Source organism: Phoxinus phoxinus (genome assembly GCF_949152265.1).
Source record: "Phoxinus phoxinus genome assembly, chromosome: 18".
In the NCBI taxonomy this organism is placed as follows: Eukaryota; Metazoa; Chordata; class Actinopteri; order Cypriniformes; family Leuciscidae; genus Phoxinus; species Phoxinus phoxinus.
The window spans coordinates 11,356,968-11,375,343 of record NC_136893.1 but is presented as its reverse complement, the minus strand read 5'-3'; the positions used below and the strand labels follow the sequence as shown (position 1 = coordinate 11,375,343).

The 18,376-nt window shown below is 41.2% G+C and overlaps 1 protein-coding gene across 9 annotated transcripts in view; it reads right to left on the bottom strand.

Moving 5' to 3' along the window:
- The window catches only part of b4galnt1a (beta-1,4-N-acetyl-galactosaminyl transferase 1a), a 42,812-nt gene that overhangs the window by 15,830 nt on the left and 8,606 nt on the right, over positions 1-18,376 (bottom strand). For 5 of the 9 annotated variants that reach the window (XM_079588130.1, XM_079588133.1, XM_079588132.1 and 2 more), the window contains 3 exons: positions 5,807-5,938; positions 695-912; positions 222-398 (listed from right to left, as the gene is read on the bottom strand). In XM_079588130.1, coding sequence (XP_079444256.1) covers positions 222-398; positions 695-912; positions 5,807-5,938 — 527 coding nt within the window. The remainder of the gene's footprint in view (positions 1-221; positions 399-694; positions 913-5,806; positions 5,939-18,376) is intronic. The other 4 variants (XM_079588134.1, XM_079588136.1, XM_079588138.1 and 1 more) reach the window with 1 other exon arrangement.

Here is an 18,376-nt window from a genome sequence, read left to right as displayed (position 1 = left end):
TGTTCTACAGAAGAAAGAAAGTCATACTGATTTCGAATTACATGAGGGTGAGTAAAGCATGACAGAATTTACATATTTGATTGAACTCTCCCTTTAAGTGGGTAAAGAGAGACAAAAGCCAAAGTAAAACACAAAACAATGGTATCTTTTTACAAAAAATGTACTTAAAATGAGCAACAGCATTTTTTTAATGCTGAAATATAGTGAAAAGGATGGACCACCTCTTTTTGAAACTGCGATACTCTTTATTTCTGTATTCCTTTGCTTTTTGCAGGTCTGAATCTGGAAGAGATGCATGTAGCTGTGAAGCCGAAACTTGAGGGAACAGCAGCTGAGCGAATGGAAAATCAATGCCGGGTTTGTCGCTTTCACAAACACACCCATTAACAGCAAGTAACCTGGTCAAAAGTAAAAATAAAAATAAAACATTTGAAAATGATGGGCTAATATTTAGCCACAAATAATGTCATTCATTCCATGCACAACAGAAAGAGTGTAAAGTGGAAGAGGTGCTACTATGACCGTTTAGGTGGATATTTTAATTTCAAATAATAGTTTAAATTTCCATGGTTTCCAAGATTCTTTTTCCTCGAATCCCAAAATACATCTGCAATATGTCCTGATCAGGAAGTGATTTTGTACTGTAGCTATGCAAAACTGGCAGACAAGTTTGAGTGTATCAATTTCTACTTACTTTGACATGCCATCATTGATTTGGTAAGGGATGTGGTCATTTTCACGGTCCATGCTTCGTATCCTTTTCTCCAGTAGCACGTTTAAAGACTCGTCTCCCGGTAGCACATTAATCGTTGTAACGGTGTTGGAGTTCCAGTGGTAAATGAGTATGGCTGTGAGCGGCAAGACCACCAGCAAAACCACCACTGAGTTCTTCTTTGTGAAACGCATAATTGCCTAAAGCACAAAAAGACAGGAGAGGTATTGGCTATCACATAGGTATTTAGAGCTAGTCTTTTTGAAAACACACACATTATCTTAAGGATACGGTTGATAATGATAATTACTAGTAAGGTCACTGCTTTGCATTCATCTTGTATTCTGATCAGTACAGAATTCAGATTTTCAAAGCAGATTACATTTAGATTTATGCATTTGGCAGACGCTTTTATCCAAAGCGACTTACATTGCATTTCAAGGTGATTAAACCTAACTAACCAACCAACCAACTGCAGCATCAGTTAAAACACAAAACAAGGACTTCATTTTAATATTTTTGCATTTCAAGGTGATTAAACGGTCCGTGTACTTTTGCGTCCATTCCTTTTTCCTTTTTTAACTCGTAATTGGAAAACGAAAAACATGCTTTCTTGTTTATTAATTTTTAGACTGGTGAAAAAAATATTCACATACAAACTTATTTTCCTCATATACAATGCTTATTTCATTGAAAATCAAATAATTGACATACAACTTTTTTTTCCATTTTACATTTACAAATTTGATTTCTGCATTATATTTGCGTATTTAATGGTATGGTCAATCGATGTATTGTCCGGAGGGCTCGTCCAACCCGACTTTCTGCGGCTCGAATTCCCTTTGTTGCCAAATAACCGGTCATCAACTTACGACCGTAGGTTGGTCCTGCCTAGAGTGGTGAAACAAATTATCTGGAACTCAATGGCCTGTTTTCACAGACAGGTCTTAGACTAAAGTTAGGCCTTAGTTCAATTAGGACATGTAAGTAGCTATTATAAACGTGCCTTTGGAAAACAAAACAAAACGCATTACTATGGTGTGCAGTGTGCACTGTGCATTTGAGACAAAGATCTCAAGACTCTATCTGACTTCATTTAAGATATCTCAATGCAAGTTGCTTTGAGCTAAAACAACTCAAACATGCATGTTAGTCATTGACTAGCTTAAGCCTTATCTGTGAAACTGGGGTTCAAGCAGTGTTTTTAAGCAGAGGCAGATCTTTGAATGCTACTGCATTTAACTGTCATTGTAAGTAAAGTAAGTAAAATTTATTTATAAAGCACTTTTCACAGATAAAATCACAAAGTGCTGTACAATAGAATAGATAAAACAAATAATATAAAATATACAAATGTAAAATTAAAGTGACACTAGTGAAAACCCATCAACCAAAAGCCTTCATAAACAAACATGTTTTCAGATCCTTTTTAAAAGAGACAACAGAGTTTGCCAGACGCATGGACAAGGGCAGGGCGTTCCACAGTCTGGGAGCAACAGACTGAAAAGACAGATCCCCTCGGGTCTTATAACGAGTCTTAGGGACTGTAAGCAGGTTCTGGTCAGAGGACCGGAGACTGCGGCCGCAGGAATACGGCTTCAAAAGGTCCAGGATGTACTGTGGGGCCTGACCATTTAAGGCTCTGAAAGTGAGCACTAAAATGTTAAAATCAATCCTGAAGTTTACAGGGAGCCAATGGAGAGCCGACAAGACTGGAGTGATATGAGACCTTCGAGGGGCACCTGTTAAAAGTCTAGCAGCAGAATTCTGAACAATTTGCAATTTGTTCAGAGCAGACTTATTCATATAGGTGTAAACAGAGTTGCAGTAGTCGAGTCTTGTTGATATAAAAGCGTGAATTATCATTTCCAGGTCCTTTTTTGACAACATTTTACGGATTTTAGAGATGTTCCTAAGATGATAAAAACTATTTCGGACGAGCTGTTTTGAGTGTGTCTCCAAAGACATGGCCTGGTCAAACACAACCCCCAGGTTTCTGATGCTGGATTTGACAGAGGAGCCCAGAGAGCCAAGATGCTGTTGGATCAACGGGATCTGATGATCTGGCGCAAAAATCAGCGTTTCAGTCTTGTTCGAATTTATCTGCAAGTAGTTAGTGGCCAGCCAATCTTTAATGCAGGATACACACTCTAGGAACAAAGATAAACGATGGAACTCAGCATCATTAAAAGAACAGTACAACTGGACATCGTCAGCATAGAAGTGATATGATACATCCTTGAAACAACCGATAATTTGACCTAGTGGCAAAATGTACAGTAAAAACAAAATAGGACCCAAAACAGACCCTTGTGCCACTCCGCAGGACAAATTAGACACATCAGACTGTACATTGTTTACAGCAACTTTAAAGGTTCTGTCATGAATATAGGAAGAGAACCACTGAAGGACAGATCCTGATAATCCCATCTCATTATGAAGCCGATTGATCAGTATACTGTGATCCACGGTGTCAAAAGCAGAAGTCAAATCAAGAAGTACAAGTACAGTGTAGCGGCCAGAGTCTGCTGCCATCATCACATCACTAGAGACTCTTATAAGGGCTGTTTCAGTGGAGTGTGATTTCCTAAAACCAGACTGAAAAGTATCAAACAAGTTGTGCTGCTCCATAAAGGAGGTCAGCTGGCATGCCACTACTTTTTCCAAAATTTTGGAGCTAAATGGAAGTTTAGAGATGGGCCTATAATTATTAGGTTCCAAAGGGTCAAGATTGGTCTTTTTAAAGGACAAGTTCGGTATTTTACACTTAAAGCCCTGTTTACAGATCGTATCTGATGAAATAGAACGGTAAAGATTAAAATTTGGACACATGCTCCTGTCCCGAGAATTTTTGTTTTATTTAGTGTTTGTGGACCTATTTTGCCAAACGCGTCACACCCAGATTCTTCCGTTGAGAGCTTGAATAATAGACACCAGTTGGTGGCGATAATGCACCTTTGCCGATTGCAAGCAAACCGCTGGCATTTCATTTAATACACAGAAGAAGCAGAAGAAGAAGCGGCGGAGGAATAACGTACCTCACACAGCACATTCAATACAATCAATGGAGTTGGACAAACACTACGATAAAACCTGTTGGAATGCATCTTTTTCAGCGTTTTTTTTTGGGCCCGTATCAGTGAACACCCCTGACCACTCGGTGAGTTTCACGTCTTTGTAAACGAAAGTTTAATGTGTTTTAGGAAGGAATCTTCCAATGGCCATAGACAACCATTGTGTGGGGGTGGGGGGGAAGCGAAATAAACCCAAAATTCTCGGGACAGGAGCATGTGTCCAAATTTTAAACTTAACCGTTCTATTTCATCAGATACGATCTGTAAATAGGGCTTTAAGTGTAAAATACCGAACTTGTCCTTTAAGGATCGGATTTACCACAGCGTGTTTGAAGTAGCTGGGAACTGAGCCAGATCTAAGTGACAGATTAATTATTTTTACCACGCAGGGGCCGACAATATCAAACATTTTCAACAATAAAGTTGTTGGGACAATGTCAGTGGGGCTCGAAGCCGGTTTCATATTTCCTGTTATGGTCTTCACATCCTGTAGGCTGACAGGAGTGAAGGACGACCAAGACGACCCCGATGAGAACTCAGTAGAACAAACACTAATGAGTGGAGGATTAACACTGGCTCTAATGTTGTGTACTTTGTAAAAAAAAAAAAAAAAAAAAACGACAAAAAGTTGTTACAGTCCTCATGTGTGTACACAGGCACAAGAGGAGCCGAGGGTGCAGTAAGATTTTCAATGGTGTCAAACAAGACTTTTGGATTTTTCTTATTTCCGGACACAAGATTAGAAAAATAAGCTGAGCGGGCCTGCTTTATCAATTCATTGAGTTCCAGCATCATGTCTCTCTAAAGCCCCATTCACACAGCACTTTGAACCCGGCAAATTGCCGGCAAATTGCCGGAACGCCTTCTGTGTGAACGCAAACACGACCCGGGTTTAATGCCGGGATCGATGCCGGGTTGGGGACCTAGTAACATTGCCGTGTTCAGACCCGGAACGCGCGCTGTGTGAACAAAAGCCAGGACAAATGCCGTAAGGGGTGTGTCGTAGTGATGATGCACGAGCCTTCGCAATGTGGTAGTTATCGTGCCACTCTGTTACTCTGTTAGAAGAAAGTTTGTGTTCGTCATCGATACAAGAAAGAACGAAAAGATGTCTGCAAACTGGACTGAAGCAGAGACCCGAGAGCTCCTTGCAATCCGCGCCGAAGCTGAGATTTCGCCACCTTATACGTCACATCATAACGTCACGCGTCTATCCGGGACATACCCGGGTTGTGTGTGAACGCGCTCTCTGATTCCGGCAAATCACTGGCAGTGTGAATGAACCATTTTCAAACGAACCCGGGTCAAATCCCGGGTCACTTTATCCGTGTATTTTCCGGAATCTCTGTGTGAAAGGGGCTAAATGGAGTCTGTGTACCACTAATTTAGTGGCTTTCCACAGGCGCTCTATCTTCCGACATTTTCTCCTAAAACTACAAATATTATCATTTATCCATGGGAGCGCCCTTTTCTGTGACCCTGAAATCTTTTTAACAGGCGCTACCATATCCAAAACTGACAGACAGTGATTGTTGAAACTTTGCACAAATGAATCAACATCATCACATTCAATAAATGAGCGAGAGTCAAAGGAGGCAGAGAAATCACTAAGTGTTGTCTCACTAATGATACGTTTTTGTGTTACAACATTACAAACAGTAGGCATCATGGTAAGTGACAAATTAAAAGAAATACAACAGTGGTCACTAATTTGAAATTCTTCAATGCGCAATTTATCAATATTTAGACCACAAGAGAAAACCAAATCTAACGTGTGGCCTTTTTTATGCGTGGGCCCAGAAACATGCTGTATAAAATTAAAAGAGTCCATAATAGTCAACAATTCAGCTGCAGTCGAGCAAGTGGGATCGTCAATATGCAGATTAAAATCCCCAAGGACTAAAACACGATCTAGTTTGATGATAGACGTTAAAAACTCAGAGAAATCATCAAGAAATGTACGTGCAGGACCAGGAGGTCGGTAAACTAAGACACAGTAAAAAGGGTGAGTTTTCCCAACCTTACACATCTGCAGCTCAAAGGAGTCGAACGAAGCGGTGTCCATCAAACTGCAGCAGAAATAATCCCGAAAGACCAGCGCAAGTCCGCCTCCACGGCGCACGAGCCGAGGAGTCCCAAACACGGAGCAGTCCTGGGGGCATAGTTCTTTAAGATGAAAGTGCTCGTGAACAAAATAAGACCATGAGAATATCATGAGAAAAAGATGTCGCAAAAGCACAGCATCAAGTCAAATCAAGTCATCTTATAAAGAGCTTTTAACAATGTAGATTGTTTCAAAGCAGGTTTACAGAGATAAACGTATAATTTAAGGTAACAGAGATTGTTTTGGCTTCATAGCGGTTCTTGAATAATGTTATTTTCCAGCTAAAGTTAGTTTTGATTGATTCACTTCCGTCGAAATGATCATTTGTTATTAAATTAGGGGCCGCTAAGACGACACTGTTCTCTAAACAGACTTTATACACAAACCTGTGATAAACGCTGATGGCGCTCACGTGCGCATTAAGAATTAATTCTATAGTTATGTGCGTCTGAATATATATGCGCAGGTTTGTAATTCCCTACAAACCATGCCTAAACAAAATACTTGTCTTGCCTATAAATTTTGATACAGAATTTTATTTTATTTTAACACTTCGGGGTAGGTACGCGAACCGAATTTTCACACAACGCTTTATCTGTAGAGTGGTAAAGGGATCCTCCATAGGGAGAGGCTAGTTGGCACTTCAGCACTGCGTTGTCATCGGGTCCAGGCGAAGGGCCTTCGTCAGATCTGGATACGGCCTGGATCCGGCAGGCTGGAAAACCTCGGGATAAACAAAGACACTAAAATTTGCGTAAATGCAATTCTTCTTATGATGTAACGAGTACATCAGGATTTAAGGGAAGTGTTCCCATTTCCGGCTGACCTAATCTATGCAGCCTAACCTTAAATTATAGAAGTCAATAATGTATTATGTGAATGCTAGGTCAAAGAGATGTGTCTTTATAGCTTTGAACAGACAGAGTGTCCCCACCCAGGGCACTTGCCCAATCCCGTCTATAGATAATCAGGCCCTGCTCACACTCCTCGCAGAGCAACCTCGCCCGACACCAAGTTGAGACTGGTGCTCTGCAATATCCGTGTGTGTTGTTTTAAAATCATGTCAGACTCTGTATGGTTCCAGAGACATGGCTCTTCTTATTCAGCACTGCGGGAAAAATATCATTGCCAGGTCCTAATTTGGCTTTAGAAAACCATTTTTTCCATATTCATTTGGAATGTTTAAAAAAATACGTCAAATACAATACAAAAATCAGAAAATACGTCAATATAATTTTTTTTGTGCAGCATTTGGTGTGTACAATTAAAATAAAAATTTTGGTGTTCAACTTTGCGTTTTAAAAATACATCAACCGTTAATTTTTCGTGTTTCAATTACGGGTTAAAAACAGAAAACGAATGGACGCAAAAGTAGTCTTTTTGTGCTTTAGGCAATTATGCGTTTCGCAAACAAGAAATCAGTGGTGGTTTTGCTCGTTTTTCTACTTTCAAAAAACTAATGAACGTTGCGCAACGTAGGCCTACACGGACCTTAAACCCAACCAACCAACCAACCAACCAACCAACCAACCGCAGCATCAGTTAAAACACAAAACAAGGACCTAATTTTCATATTTTTGCATTTCTCTTCAGTGTTATGTAACTAGCAGCTTAGTCAGTGGAGAGTGCTATAGCACGTCTTTGAGCTTAAAGGGGTGGTTGATTATGATTTCACTTTTCTAACTTTAGTTAGTGTGTAATGTTGCTGTTTGAGCATAAACAACATCTGCAAAGTTACAATGCTTAAAGTTCAAAGCAAGGGAAGATATTTGCTTTTAAAGAAATCGTTTATTAAGGACTACAACAAACGGCTGGTAGGGGCTACACAACATTCCTCCAGGGTTAGTGACAAGACCCGCCCTCGGAACACGATTTAGATTGTCATGGCAGAATATGCTAATCAATGACTAGAAGATAACTACACATAAGCTACATAAATTCATCAACTAACCATTCAGAAATGTCCTGTTGCATTCTACATGTTGTCACTTCTTGAGTCTCTCCATTATTGTCTGACTCCGGTTTGAGCATAAACATTTTCAGTGCATGCCTGTGTGACTGTCCATTTCTTTTACGGTCTATGCTTTTACCTCACACAGCGATACCATAGACTTCAACAGAGAAAAGTGAAGTCAATTAGAAGCACTCACTTCCTGATGGCTGAGTGTACTGCGCAGGCTCAAACTGAGCTTGACGACGTAGATGTAACGTGAGCAACCTGTCTGACAGTTGTAAGTCTTCTAGTAGCTGTGCCACGTGAAATCTGAATCATTCCCTTCTGAATCTTGCAGAGACGGAGAGCGTGAGTAGGAGCTGTCCATGAACTAGCAGCAGGAGCAGCTTTATCACTCTCTATGGGCTTCTCCCTTGACTTTATGCCTCCACGTCCCCCCGATTGCCTGCAAGCTTCTCCTCCTGTCTATACGGTAATTTCTCGACTGTGCGACAGAGAGTCAAGTGATTATGACGCAATCGTTAGCCTATTTTTACAAAAACGGCTTTTACGGGGCCATAACGTAAGATACAAGGTAATGGAGCCCGTTATACATTGTCGTGTTTCTTTTGAAATAAATAATGGACAAATGGAGTCTTTAAACTTCATCTTCTCTTTAAAAGTCATCTTCTCTTCCCTCACACTCACAATTCTCATCTCTGGATGTTAATACCGCAACAGATACTTTATGCTCCACTCTAACTTCTTCTTTAGACAATATCTGCCCTATCTCCTCCAGGCCAGCACGTACTACTCCCTCTAACCCCTGGTTATCTGAGGTTCTTCGTGAACACCGGACTAAACTCAGGGCAACAGAGAGGAAATGGCGCAAATCAAAAGACAAAACTGACCTTAGTATGTATCAATCTCTGCTCTCTTCCTTTTCTGCTGATGTTCATGCTGCAAAATCCTCTTATTTTCACAACAAGATCAACAGCACCGCTAACACACGAACTCTTTTCAAGACATTCAACTCTCTCCTCTGTCCACCTCCACCACCACCCACCTCCTCTTTAACTGCTGATGATTTTGCCAACTTCTTCACCAACAAAACAACAACCATCAGCAGTCAATTCTCAACTCCACACACACAGGAACCCAGTCCAACCCCTCCCAATCCGAAACACCTTCTCTCCTCATTCTCTCCACTGACCGAGGAAGAAGTATCTAAACTTCTCCTCTCCAGTCACCCCACCACCTGTCCTCTAGATCCCATCCCCTCACACCTTCTACAAGCCATTTCTCCCACACTTCTACCAGCACTCACACACATCATCAACTCATCCCTCCACACTGGCACTTTTCCTACAGCATTCAAGCAGGCTCGGGTAACTCCACTGCTTAAGAAACCCACATTAAACACATCACTCTTAGAGAATTACAGACCTGTCTCTCTCCTACCGTTCATTGCGAAAACACTTGAACGAGTTGCCTTCAACCAAGTAACATCCTTCCTCTCTCTGACCAACCAAATAGACGTAAACCAATCTGGCTTCAAGAAAGGGCATTCAACCGAGACTGCATTGCTGTCAGTCACAGAAGCCCTACGGATCGCAAAAGCTGCCTCCAAATCATCAGTTCTCATTCTCCTGGATCTGTCTGCTGCCTTCGACACTGTGAATCATCAGATCCTCCTGTCCACCCTCTCATCACTGGGCATCACTGGAACTCCTCTCCACTGGTTTGAGTCCTATCTCACAGGTAGGTCCTTCAGGGTCGCATGGAGTGGCAAGGTATCCAAAGAACATCAACTGACTACAGGGGTTCCTCAGGGTTCAGTTCTTGGACCGCTCCTCTTCTCCATTTACACCACATCACTGGGACCCATCATACAGGCACATGGCTTCTCTTACCATTGCTATGCTGATGACACCCAGCTCTACCTCTCATTTCCACCTGATGATCCCACAGTAGCTACACGTATCTCAAGCTGTCTGGCGGACATCTCGGCGTGGATGAAGGAACATCACCTGCAGCTCAACCTGGCAAAGACTGAGCTTCTCGTCCTCCCTGCCAACCCGTCCCTGCAGCACGACTTCACTATCCAGCTAGATTCAACTTTAATCACCCCATCAAGGTCGGTCAGAAACCTTGGAGTAACATTTGATGAGCATCTGACCTTCACAGACCACATCACAAAGACAGCTCGATCATGCAGGTTTGCACTGCACAACATCAGGAAGATCAGGCCCTTCCTAACTGAGCATGCAACACAACTTCTCGCCCAGGCCTTGGTTATCTCTAGGCTTGATTACTGCAATGCTCTTCTGGCTGGTCTTCCATCATGTGCAATTAAACCTCTACAAATGATCCAGAATGCTGCAGCCCGTCTTGTCTTCAACGAGCCCAAAAGGGCCCACGTCACTCCTCTGTTCATCTCTCTGCACTGGCTACCACTCGCTGCTCGCATCAAGTTCAAGGCATTGACGCTTGCTTACAGATCGACCACAGGCTCAGCTCCCTCCTACTTTCACTCGCTCCTACGAGTCTACATCCCTACCAGAAGCCTGCGATCGGTCAATGAGCGACGACTCGTGGTACCATCACAGAGAGCCACAAAATCACTCTCCAGAACATTCTCATTCACGGTTCCTTGCTGGTGGAATGATCTCCCTACCCTCATCCGGAATGCAGAATCCCTGACCACATTCAAAAGACAACTGAAAACTCATCTCTTCCGTGAGCACTTGACCTAAAAAAAAAAAAAAAAAAAAAAAAAAAACTCTCCTTTACCCTCCTTTGTTTTGGCTTATGCTACTCTGAGCAATTCCAGAACTTTGTATTTTGAGCACTTCTTGCGTTATTTTTGCTTCTTCACAATGACTCGCTTGTTGTAGTCCTCAGTTGTAAGTCGCTTTGGATAAAGGCGTCTGCTAAATGACTAAATGTAAATGTAAATGTTAAACGCCTCAGATATAAAGTTATTCACTGACGCCTAAATGAATGGGATTCAATGGAATGCTAACAGCAGGTGATGGCGTGCTAGCAATGTCTGCCCCCATGGAAGGTATGCTTTCCGGGTGCTGGATTACCCCCTTGGGTAAAAAGACACAAGCTCTTGTGTCTGTGCTGAGAGCAGCAGCTCATTTGCATTTAAAGGGACAGACACAAAAACAGTGCGTTTTTGCTCACCCTCAAAAAGTGACAATTTTAACATGCTATATAAAAATATCTGTGGGGTATTTTGAGCTAAAACTTCACATACACACTCTGGGAACATCAGAGACTTATTTTACATCTTGTGAACAGGGCAATATACCACCCCTTTAAAAAAGCAGCGGTTTCCAAGCTCCAATCCATTTTCTGTACCAAAACTCAAATATGACCAAAAAGTTTAAAAAAAGAAAAAAACTATAAAAATACGCATTTAAAGCATAAAACATTAGACACTTGTGACATTCACAGTACTTGTATATTGTTTTTTAAGCTTAAATGTAATGAGTTTACTCCAGCCTTGCCTCAGTTTGGTTTTGTTAGGGCCCGAGCACCGATGGTGAGAGGACCCTATTGGAATTGCTCGGTTTATTTGTGTTTATTTTTTGCCAAATAAAACCCACTCAGCCGGTCCACCCTCACCTAAAACACCTTTGTAGTTTGTGTGGTGAAGCATCAGTTCAGTGAAAAGGAGGCATTTCCATTCTGCCAGTCTATTGCAACTATTGGGTTCTACATTTACATTGTAGCCTATTAGATAATTTGAGTAATTATAAATATATATAAAGTGGTTTAAATGTTGACTCATATTTAGCAAGATGTGATCTTATATAGTTTATACTCTTGTCTTTATTATGTACATAATGGACCAAGGTGAACAGTTGAAAATCCGGTTGTGTTATTAGTCCAGTGCAAACATTACCGCTTGTTAACGGGCAGCTGTCTGTCACAGTTGCTAGGCGACAAGAACAGTCCTCAGTCCGTAGGCTAGACCGTCTTTCTTGATGTTTAAACTGGATTTCGGTGACAATACAGTGTGTAACATAAGTTAATGACTATTTTTGTAGTAACGCTTAACAGGTTTTGCCATTTGCAGACGCTCCCTTCGGAATTGCAGCCGTCTGCTCAGATCAATATTAAAGCTCGCTTTGAGGGAAATTGGGTTGTGTAGCTCATTGTCTACATTACAATGATTAGAAATGGGTGTCATTTGTGTTAACAACATTTGGCTCACGAGTTATTGATCCAGGAAGTTCGACTCTGTGAATTGCCAACTTTATTGAACTTCTTGAACTAAGCACTGACCGGCGACCGCATTTCTTTATATTTGAGTCCAAGTTCAAACACTGAACTGCTCCATTGTTAATGTACGGGGCTGTCTGAAACACTGCCAGCAGGACATTAAACAGGAAGTGTTTTTCGAGCTCACAACAGGTTTTGCGAGGGAACGCAAAAGTAAAATTAAAGCTGCAAGCAGCGATTGCGGGCCCAAGCCGGTGACACCGCCACCCTGGTGCCTTTAGTTCCACTAAAGGCACCGGGTGGCGGTGCCACCGGCTTGGGCCCTCCATCGCTGCTTGCAGCTTTAATTATATATATATATAATAAAAAAAAAATAAAAAAAATAAATAAAAAAATATATATATATTATGTAAATTCTTTTTTCCCCCTATTTTTAACATATATATTATTATATATATAATAATAATATATATATAATTAACATTTTTGGATGCTAAACTATTCTTTTTATAGGCTTTGTACTTTGTACACTTTGTACACTCACGTTCCAATATAGAAAAATTATCCTCTTCAAATGCGCAAAAATGTGCTTGGAAACATCACAGTGGAGCGGTGCTTACTATGAACGGCACAAACTGTACAACTGACTATTTAAACAGAGCAGTGTAATTTTTATATGTAAGGTTGACTATTTTATTATTATATTTTATTAAGGCTATAATGAACATTTTGCGATGTCAAGATTGCAATGCTGGAATGCTGTGTGTGTGTGTGTGTGTGTGTGTGTGTGTGAGGCTCGATCGAACAATGGAGACATAAAAACATACTCCGTCATTTTGTTCATACAGAACATCATTCAAAATGCAAAGTGTTTCCTTATATTTGTGTACACTCGCAATGAAACACAACATTGTGCTTTTATTAAACTATAAACTCTTGTCAAACTGTAACCTACAACTGTCACCCAACCAAAATCACACACACACACACACATCCCCCCTCCCCTCCCCACACAGACAGACACACACACACACAGAATGGCAGAGAGACAGAGAGAGAGAAAATACACATTCAAACCACAATATCTGACTTCCTGTTGGTCGGAGCTAATGACTGTAAATTAGAAAGTTGTCCGGATCGAAGAGAAGAATATACGTACCGAGTTTGGTTACTGTAGGTAAAACTAATACCCCATTTTTGACTAAAGGTGGCGCTACTGAGCCCCTTACCACGCCCGTTTCTGAAACTTCGCACATGTCTATTACACAATAAATGTCAAATGCATGTTGAGTTTCATGCAATTTGAAGCATGTTAAGAGCCTCAAATGCATCCAAAAAGAATATAAAAGTTTAAAGCGTTGCCATGGCGACAGTATTAAAGATATCAATAATCCTTTCACAGGTCTACATCTGTCGTGTGTTCACATTATACAGATGAAGTTTGAAGCAAATCGGGTAAAAATAAGAGGGTGATTTCAAAGCATTTCGAAAGTGACACACTTCCTGCTGCCAGTTGGTGGCGCTATAACGTTGACTCACAATAGTCACATCCATGTGATCGGCCTCTTACAGCGAACACACTGCTGAAGTTTCATCAAGATCAATTAATGTATGCAGAAGTTATAACACACTTCCTGTTTCCAATATTCGCCATAAATTAGTTTCCTCACCACGGCCAAACCGTTCGAGATATCAAAAATCCCCTCGCAACTTTTCATCCTCAATGTCTTGACTTCATGCACACCGAGTTTCGTGGTGATTGTTTGAATCGTCTAGGAGGAGTATTTTAAATTCCATTGCATGTGTTTTTTAAACTACGCCAAATAGCCGACTTCCTGTTGGGCTGGGGTAAAAAGTCAGAGCATGAAGGATATATGAACCGATGAGATCTATAAGTGTACCGAGTTTCATATTATTTCATGCAAGCGTGTTTGATTTATGGACCAAGTTTTCGGACCCCGTTCCAGGGGGCGCTGTCGAGCCCCCCTGCCACGCCCGGGTACCAGCTTCAGTCCGGCTCTAATGGCCGCGGGTTCTGACCCGTGTGCTAAGTTTCAAGAGTTTTTGAGCACGTTAAGGCCCCCAAAAGTGGCAAAAACCTTGAAAAAAAAATTATTATAAAGAAGAAGAAGAAGAAGAAGAAGAAGAAGAATAACAAAAAACCCTTAGAAGAACAATAGGGCTCTGCGCCCTTTCAGGGCTTGGGCCCTAAAAAACAACAGTTTTTTTTCCATCACCATGTCCCTTTAGGGTCTTCGTAGAAGTGCGCATTTAGTGCGACTGAATGAGGGCGCATTCGAGTGAATCCCCTGTCCCAAATTAATATTTATAATCAAATGGCACACTTCATATGCACTTTCGGTCTTGTGGACTTACAATGGCTGCCACGTGCGCGTGTCCGCTAAGTCCGTGAGACCGTAGGGTGTCCCATTTGTCATTTTAGCTCTCAGAAGGGTGCTTGCGAGTACGGTCGATTTGCGCCCTCGATGTGCACTTTTGCCCCAACGGGGTAATCCAGCCGGAAACCGAAGCTTCCCCGGGGGCCGCCATTGATTAGCAGACGATCACCTGCTGTTAGCATTCCATTGACTCCCATTAATTTTTGCGTCACTTTGACAGCGAATAACTTTATATCTGAGGCGTTTAAAGACTCCATTTGTCCATTATTTATTTCTAAAGAAACACGACAATGTATAAAAGACTCCATTACCTTTACGCTATGGCCCCGTAGAGGCAGTTTTTGAAAAAAATAGGCTAAAGATTGCGTCATAATCACTTGACTCTCTGTCGCACAGTCGAGAAATTACCGTATAGACAGGAGGAGAAGCTCATAGACAATCGGGGGGACGTGGAGGCATAAAGTCAAGGGAGAAGCCCATAGAGAGTCATAAAGTTGCTCCTGCTGCTAGTTCATGGACAGCTCCTACTCACGCTCTCCGTCTCTGCAAGATTCAGAAGGGAATTATTCAGATTTCACGTAGCACAGCTACTAGAAGACTTACAACTGTCAGACAGGTTGCTCACGTCACATCTACGTCGTCAAGCTCTGTTTGAGGCTGCGCAGTACTCAGCCATCAGGAAGTGAGTGCTTCTAATTGACTTCACTTTTCTCCGTTGAAACATATGGGGTTGCTGTGTCCAGTTCTTATACTGTCTATGCTTTTGCAGAGCCTGCCACAGCAGACTTCTTCCCGACAGTCAAAGCGGCGTTACGTCACGAAAGTGCGGACTCAGAGGAAGACCGCGAGTGCTTATGTGCCATTTGGGACAGGGCGCGTGGCGGTGTGCACTGCGTTCTTTTTGTGTGCAACTTTCTGCGTGGCTCCGCTTCACGACTTCGAGGTGAATGTGGCCAAGCAGGTGTGTACTGGCACCCAGTTTGCATGTGTTAATTAATTGCTTACATTTGCAAAATGAGCCTACTATAGCAGAAATAAGCGCTTTTGATGAAAATAAAAGGTTCATGTTTAATAAAAATGTTCAAGGAATTAGAAAATATTTAAGAGATCATAGTTTAATTTACTTGTATACATGTGACATTAGAACAAAATATAAATATTTGAGAACAAGTAATAATCTCAAGGTTTAACGGGTTTTAAACGATTCTTTTGTAGTGTGGTTTTGGTGAGGTGTAGGCTACTAAAACAAAAATCATAATCTGTGCACCTTACTTCTCACCGCTAATTCCTGATGGTTTAGAGGACAATTACTCAGTCGCCCCCGGTTGTCTCAAAGGATGGTTAGCGCATCAAGTATAAATGCCTTGTCCGTTTGGGTAGGAGCGCACGGAGGCTAGCGCTGCGGAGTCAGGCGAAAGTATAAATCAGGCTTAAAGGCCCACTGAAGTGGCTTCACGCATTATTCAATGTGTTGCATAATTTCCACTAAAACAGGAAGACAGGGCGGGACATATTGTACAGCTCCACCCCTTTTTAAAAATAGCTTTTAGTTTATATCACAGCTCAGACAGAGCTGCTGAAATCGGTAAAGTCGCACTTTCCTCCTAATCTTTAACCGTTTCTCCTCCTAATCCGCTCCATATTGCTTTAAAAAAGCATTTTATGGGTCCGATAAGTTTTTCAGTCTGCGCCAACTCGTGCATATGATGCGCTCTGTGCTATCGTGTCTCTGGACCGAAGCAGACTGTGTGCGCGCTGTGGCGGTCCGTGTTAGCCTAGAAATCTAGACGCACCCTAGCAGCAGCAAAAATTTTATTTTGCAGCCAGGGTAGTCTAGCAACTCTCCGTTGGCTTTCGAGCTGGAAAAACCATGCTCTAGTCAGGCCAATCACATCGTGTAGAGTCGGCGGGCGGGCTTAACATAATGACAACAGAGTTGCGACGGTTCCCTGCTACTTGAAAACAAAGAATGGCTACTGCTGCTGGCGAACAGCTGTCTTTCGAATCGGCTTTGGCCGCGACTCTGGAGGACTTGGAGTTAAGCTTTTATTTGAATGCAGTCCATTTGAGAAAAGAACAAAGAACGGCACTTAAGTCATTCTTAAAAAAGGAAGATGTGTTCGGAGTATTTGCCGACCGGATCTTTGCCGCTCTGACTACGTCACCTTCTTCGTTGCTCTGGTTGGTTGTAGCGCTATCCTACTGCGTGCAGAGGGAATTTGAAAGACAACCGTTTATCCCGCCCCTCGGATTGAGCCATCCCAATGGCGAGTTCCCAGACCTAACATCTTGATGTGGGTCTGGCTTGCCAGGCTGGGTTTGTGTGACACTAACATGAAAACCAGACTTTATTCACCCCAATGGAAAGCATTTTTACACTGTCTGAATCATTCCCTAACCCCATATAGCACACTGTGAAAATTCACCATGTAGAAAAATAGTAAATGTGTGAAGTGACTGATTTTAACTGCAGCTTCAAAATGTATTTTGCATAAATAAAATGTATATTTTATAATGTAGGGGGCCCCCATATTTATAATGTAGGGGGCGGTACACTTTAGATTCTAGAGAGCATTTGATTGGACAAAATCTGACAAGAAGCTGAAGTGCAGAGTGATGTCATCAAAATCATTGATCCATGTAGGTGGAAGTGATACTTCTAATTGTGAATTTTGTTTTGGAAAAACAGCTTATACATAACAGGAAGGCTTACATATTCATATTAAAAGCCAAACAACTTCTATAGACCTTTATTACAGCGAAATTGGCTACAGGAAGGGCTCGAAGCAGTGTGTCGATTATTTCGGTTATATTTTCAATGTGCTTTAAAGGGGAACTGAAACGAAATAGGCTAGCTCGTAGGAAGTACACCTTTTTTTTTTTTTTTTTTTTTGAGCGAGAGCATTTTAGCCTTCACAAATAACCAAACCCATGAACACACAGGAACAGAAATGAAGAATCAAAATCTTGTGCAAAAAAGGGAAACTGAAAATACATTAGCCTAGATTTTTCAAAACTCTTCACACTTCTAACCAACTTTCAACTTTGGCACAGCAGTTAAATTCACATTCAAACTGCATTAAAACTACCAAAACACTTCATATATTAAGATCAACTCATTTTTTAATAATAATAGCAAAGGTTGCGACAACCCAACAAACACTTTGTCACAAAACAATGACCTAAAAACATTAACAACAGGCAGCATTATACAGTGTTTTCTTTTGTAAAAGATTTTTACAAAAACAGAAAAACACCATATACCGTTTATAATTCACTGCAGTATATGTTACATAGTCCATATTAACATTACAGTACAAAATTGTTCCCAAGTTTCCCCTTTTGTATAGATGGTAGTGGAATTAAAAGACTAACACCTGCAGGTGTTCAGCTACATCTAATTGTTTTGATTGCATTCAGAATATAATATCAATATGGTAATACTATAGAAATAATTGTCTTATTGATATTTGTATTATGCAAGGTTTTGAACTTAAGTTTAAAAGTTTTGAAAAGCTTGTGTAAACGTGCAAATTGGCCTGTAGGTACAGGTCTAATTTAGAAAATAATTCAGGATGTAATAATCAAATGCATTTTGTGGAAAACTAATAACAATCCACAGTTTAACACACAGACTGCTGTTGTGCTCACTGTGTAATGCATTTTGAAAAAGTGACCGAAGTATTGGAAAATGTGCCCTAGGCTAGCAATTAAAAAGTTATTTAAAAAATGATTGTCAAAGAGAACAACAAAAATGTTGGCTAAAAACAAGATCAGGTGGTTTATTTGGTTAGCAAGATCAGGAGATTGGAAGCTTGGAAGTCTCACAATGTGACCCACACCTTTTTTTGTGTGTTTTTTCCCAACATAGTACAAAGTCCATGCTTTAAATTACTTCGGTGAATTACAGCTGGTTAT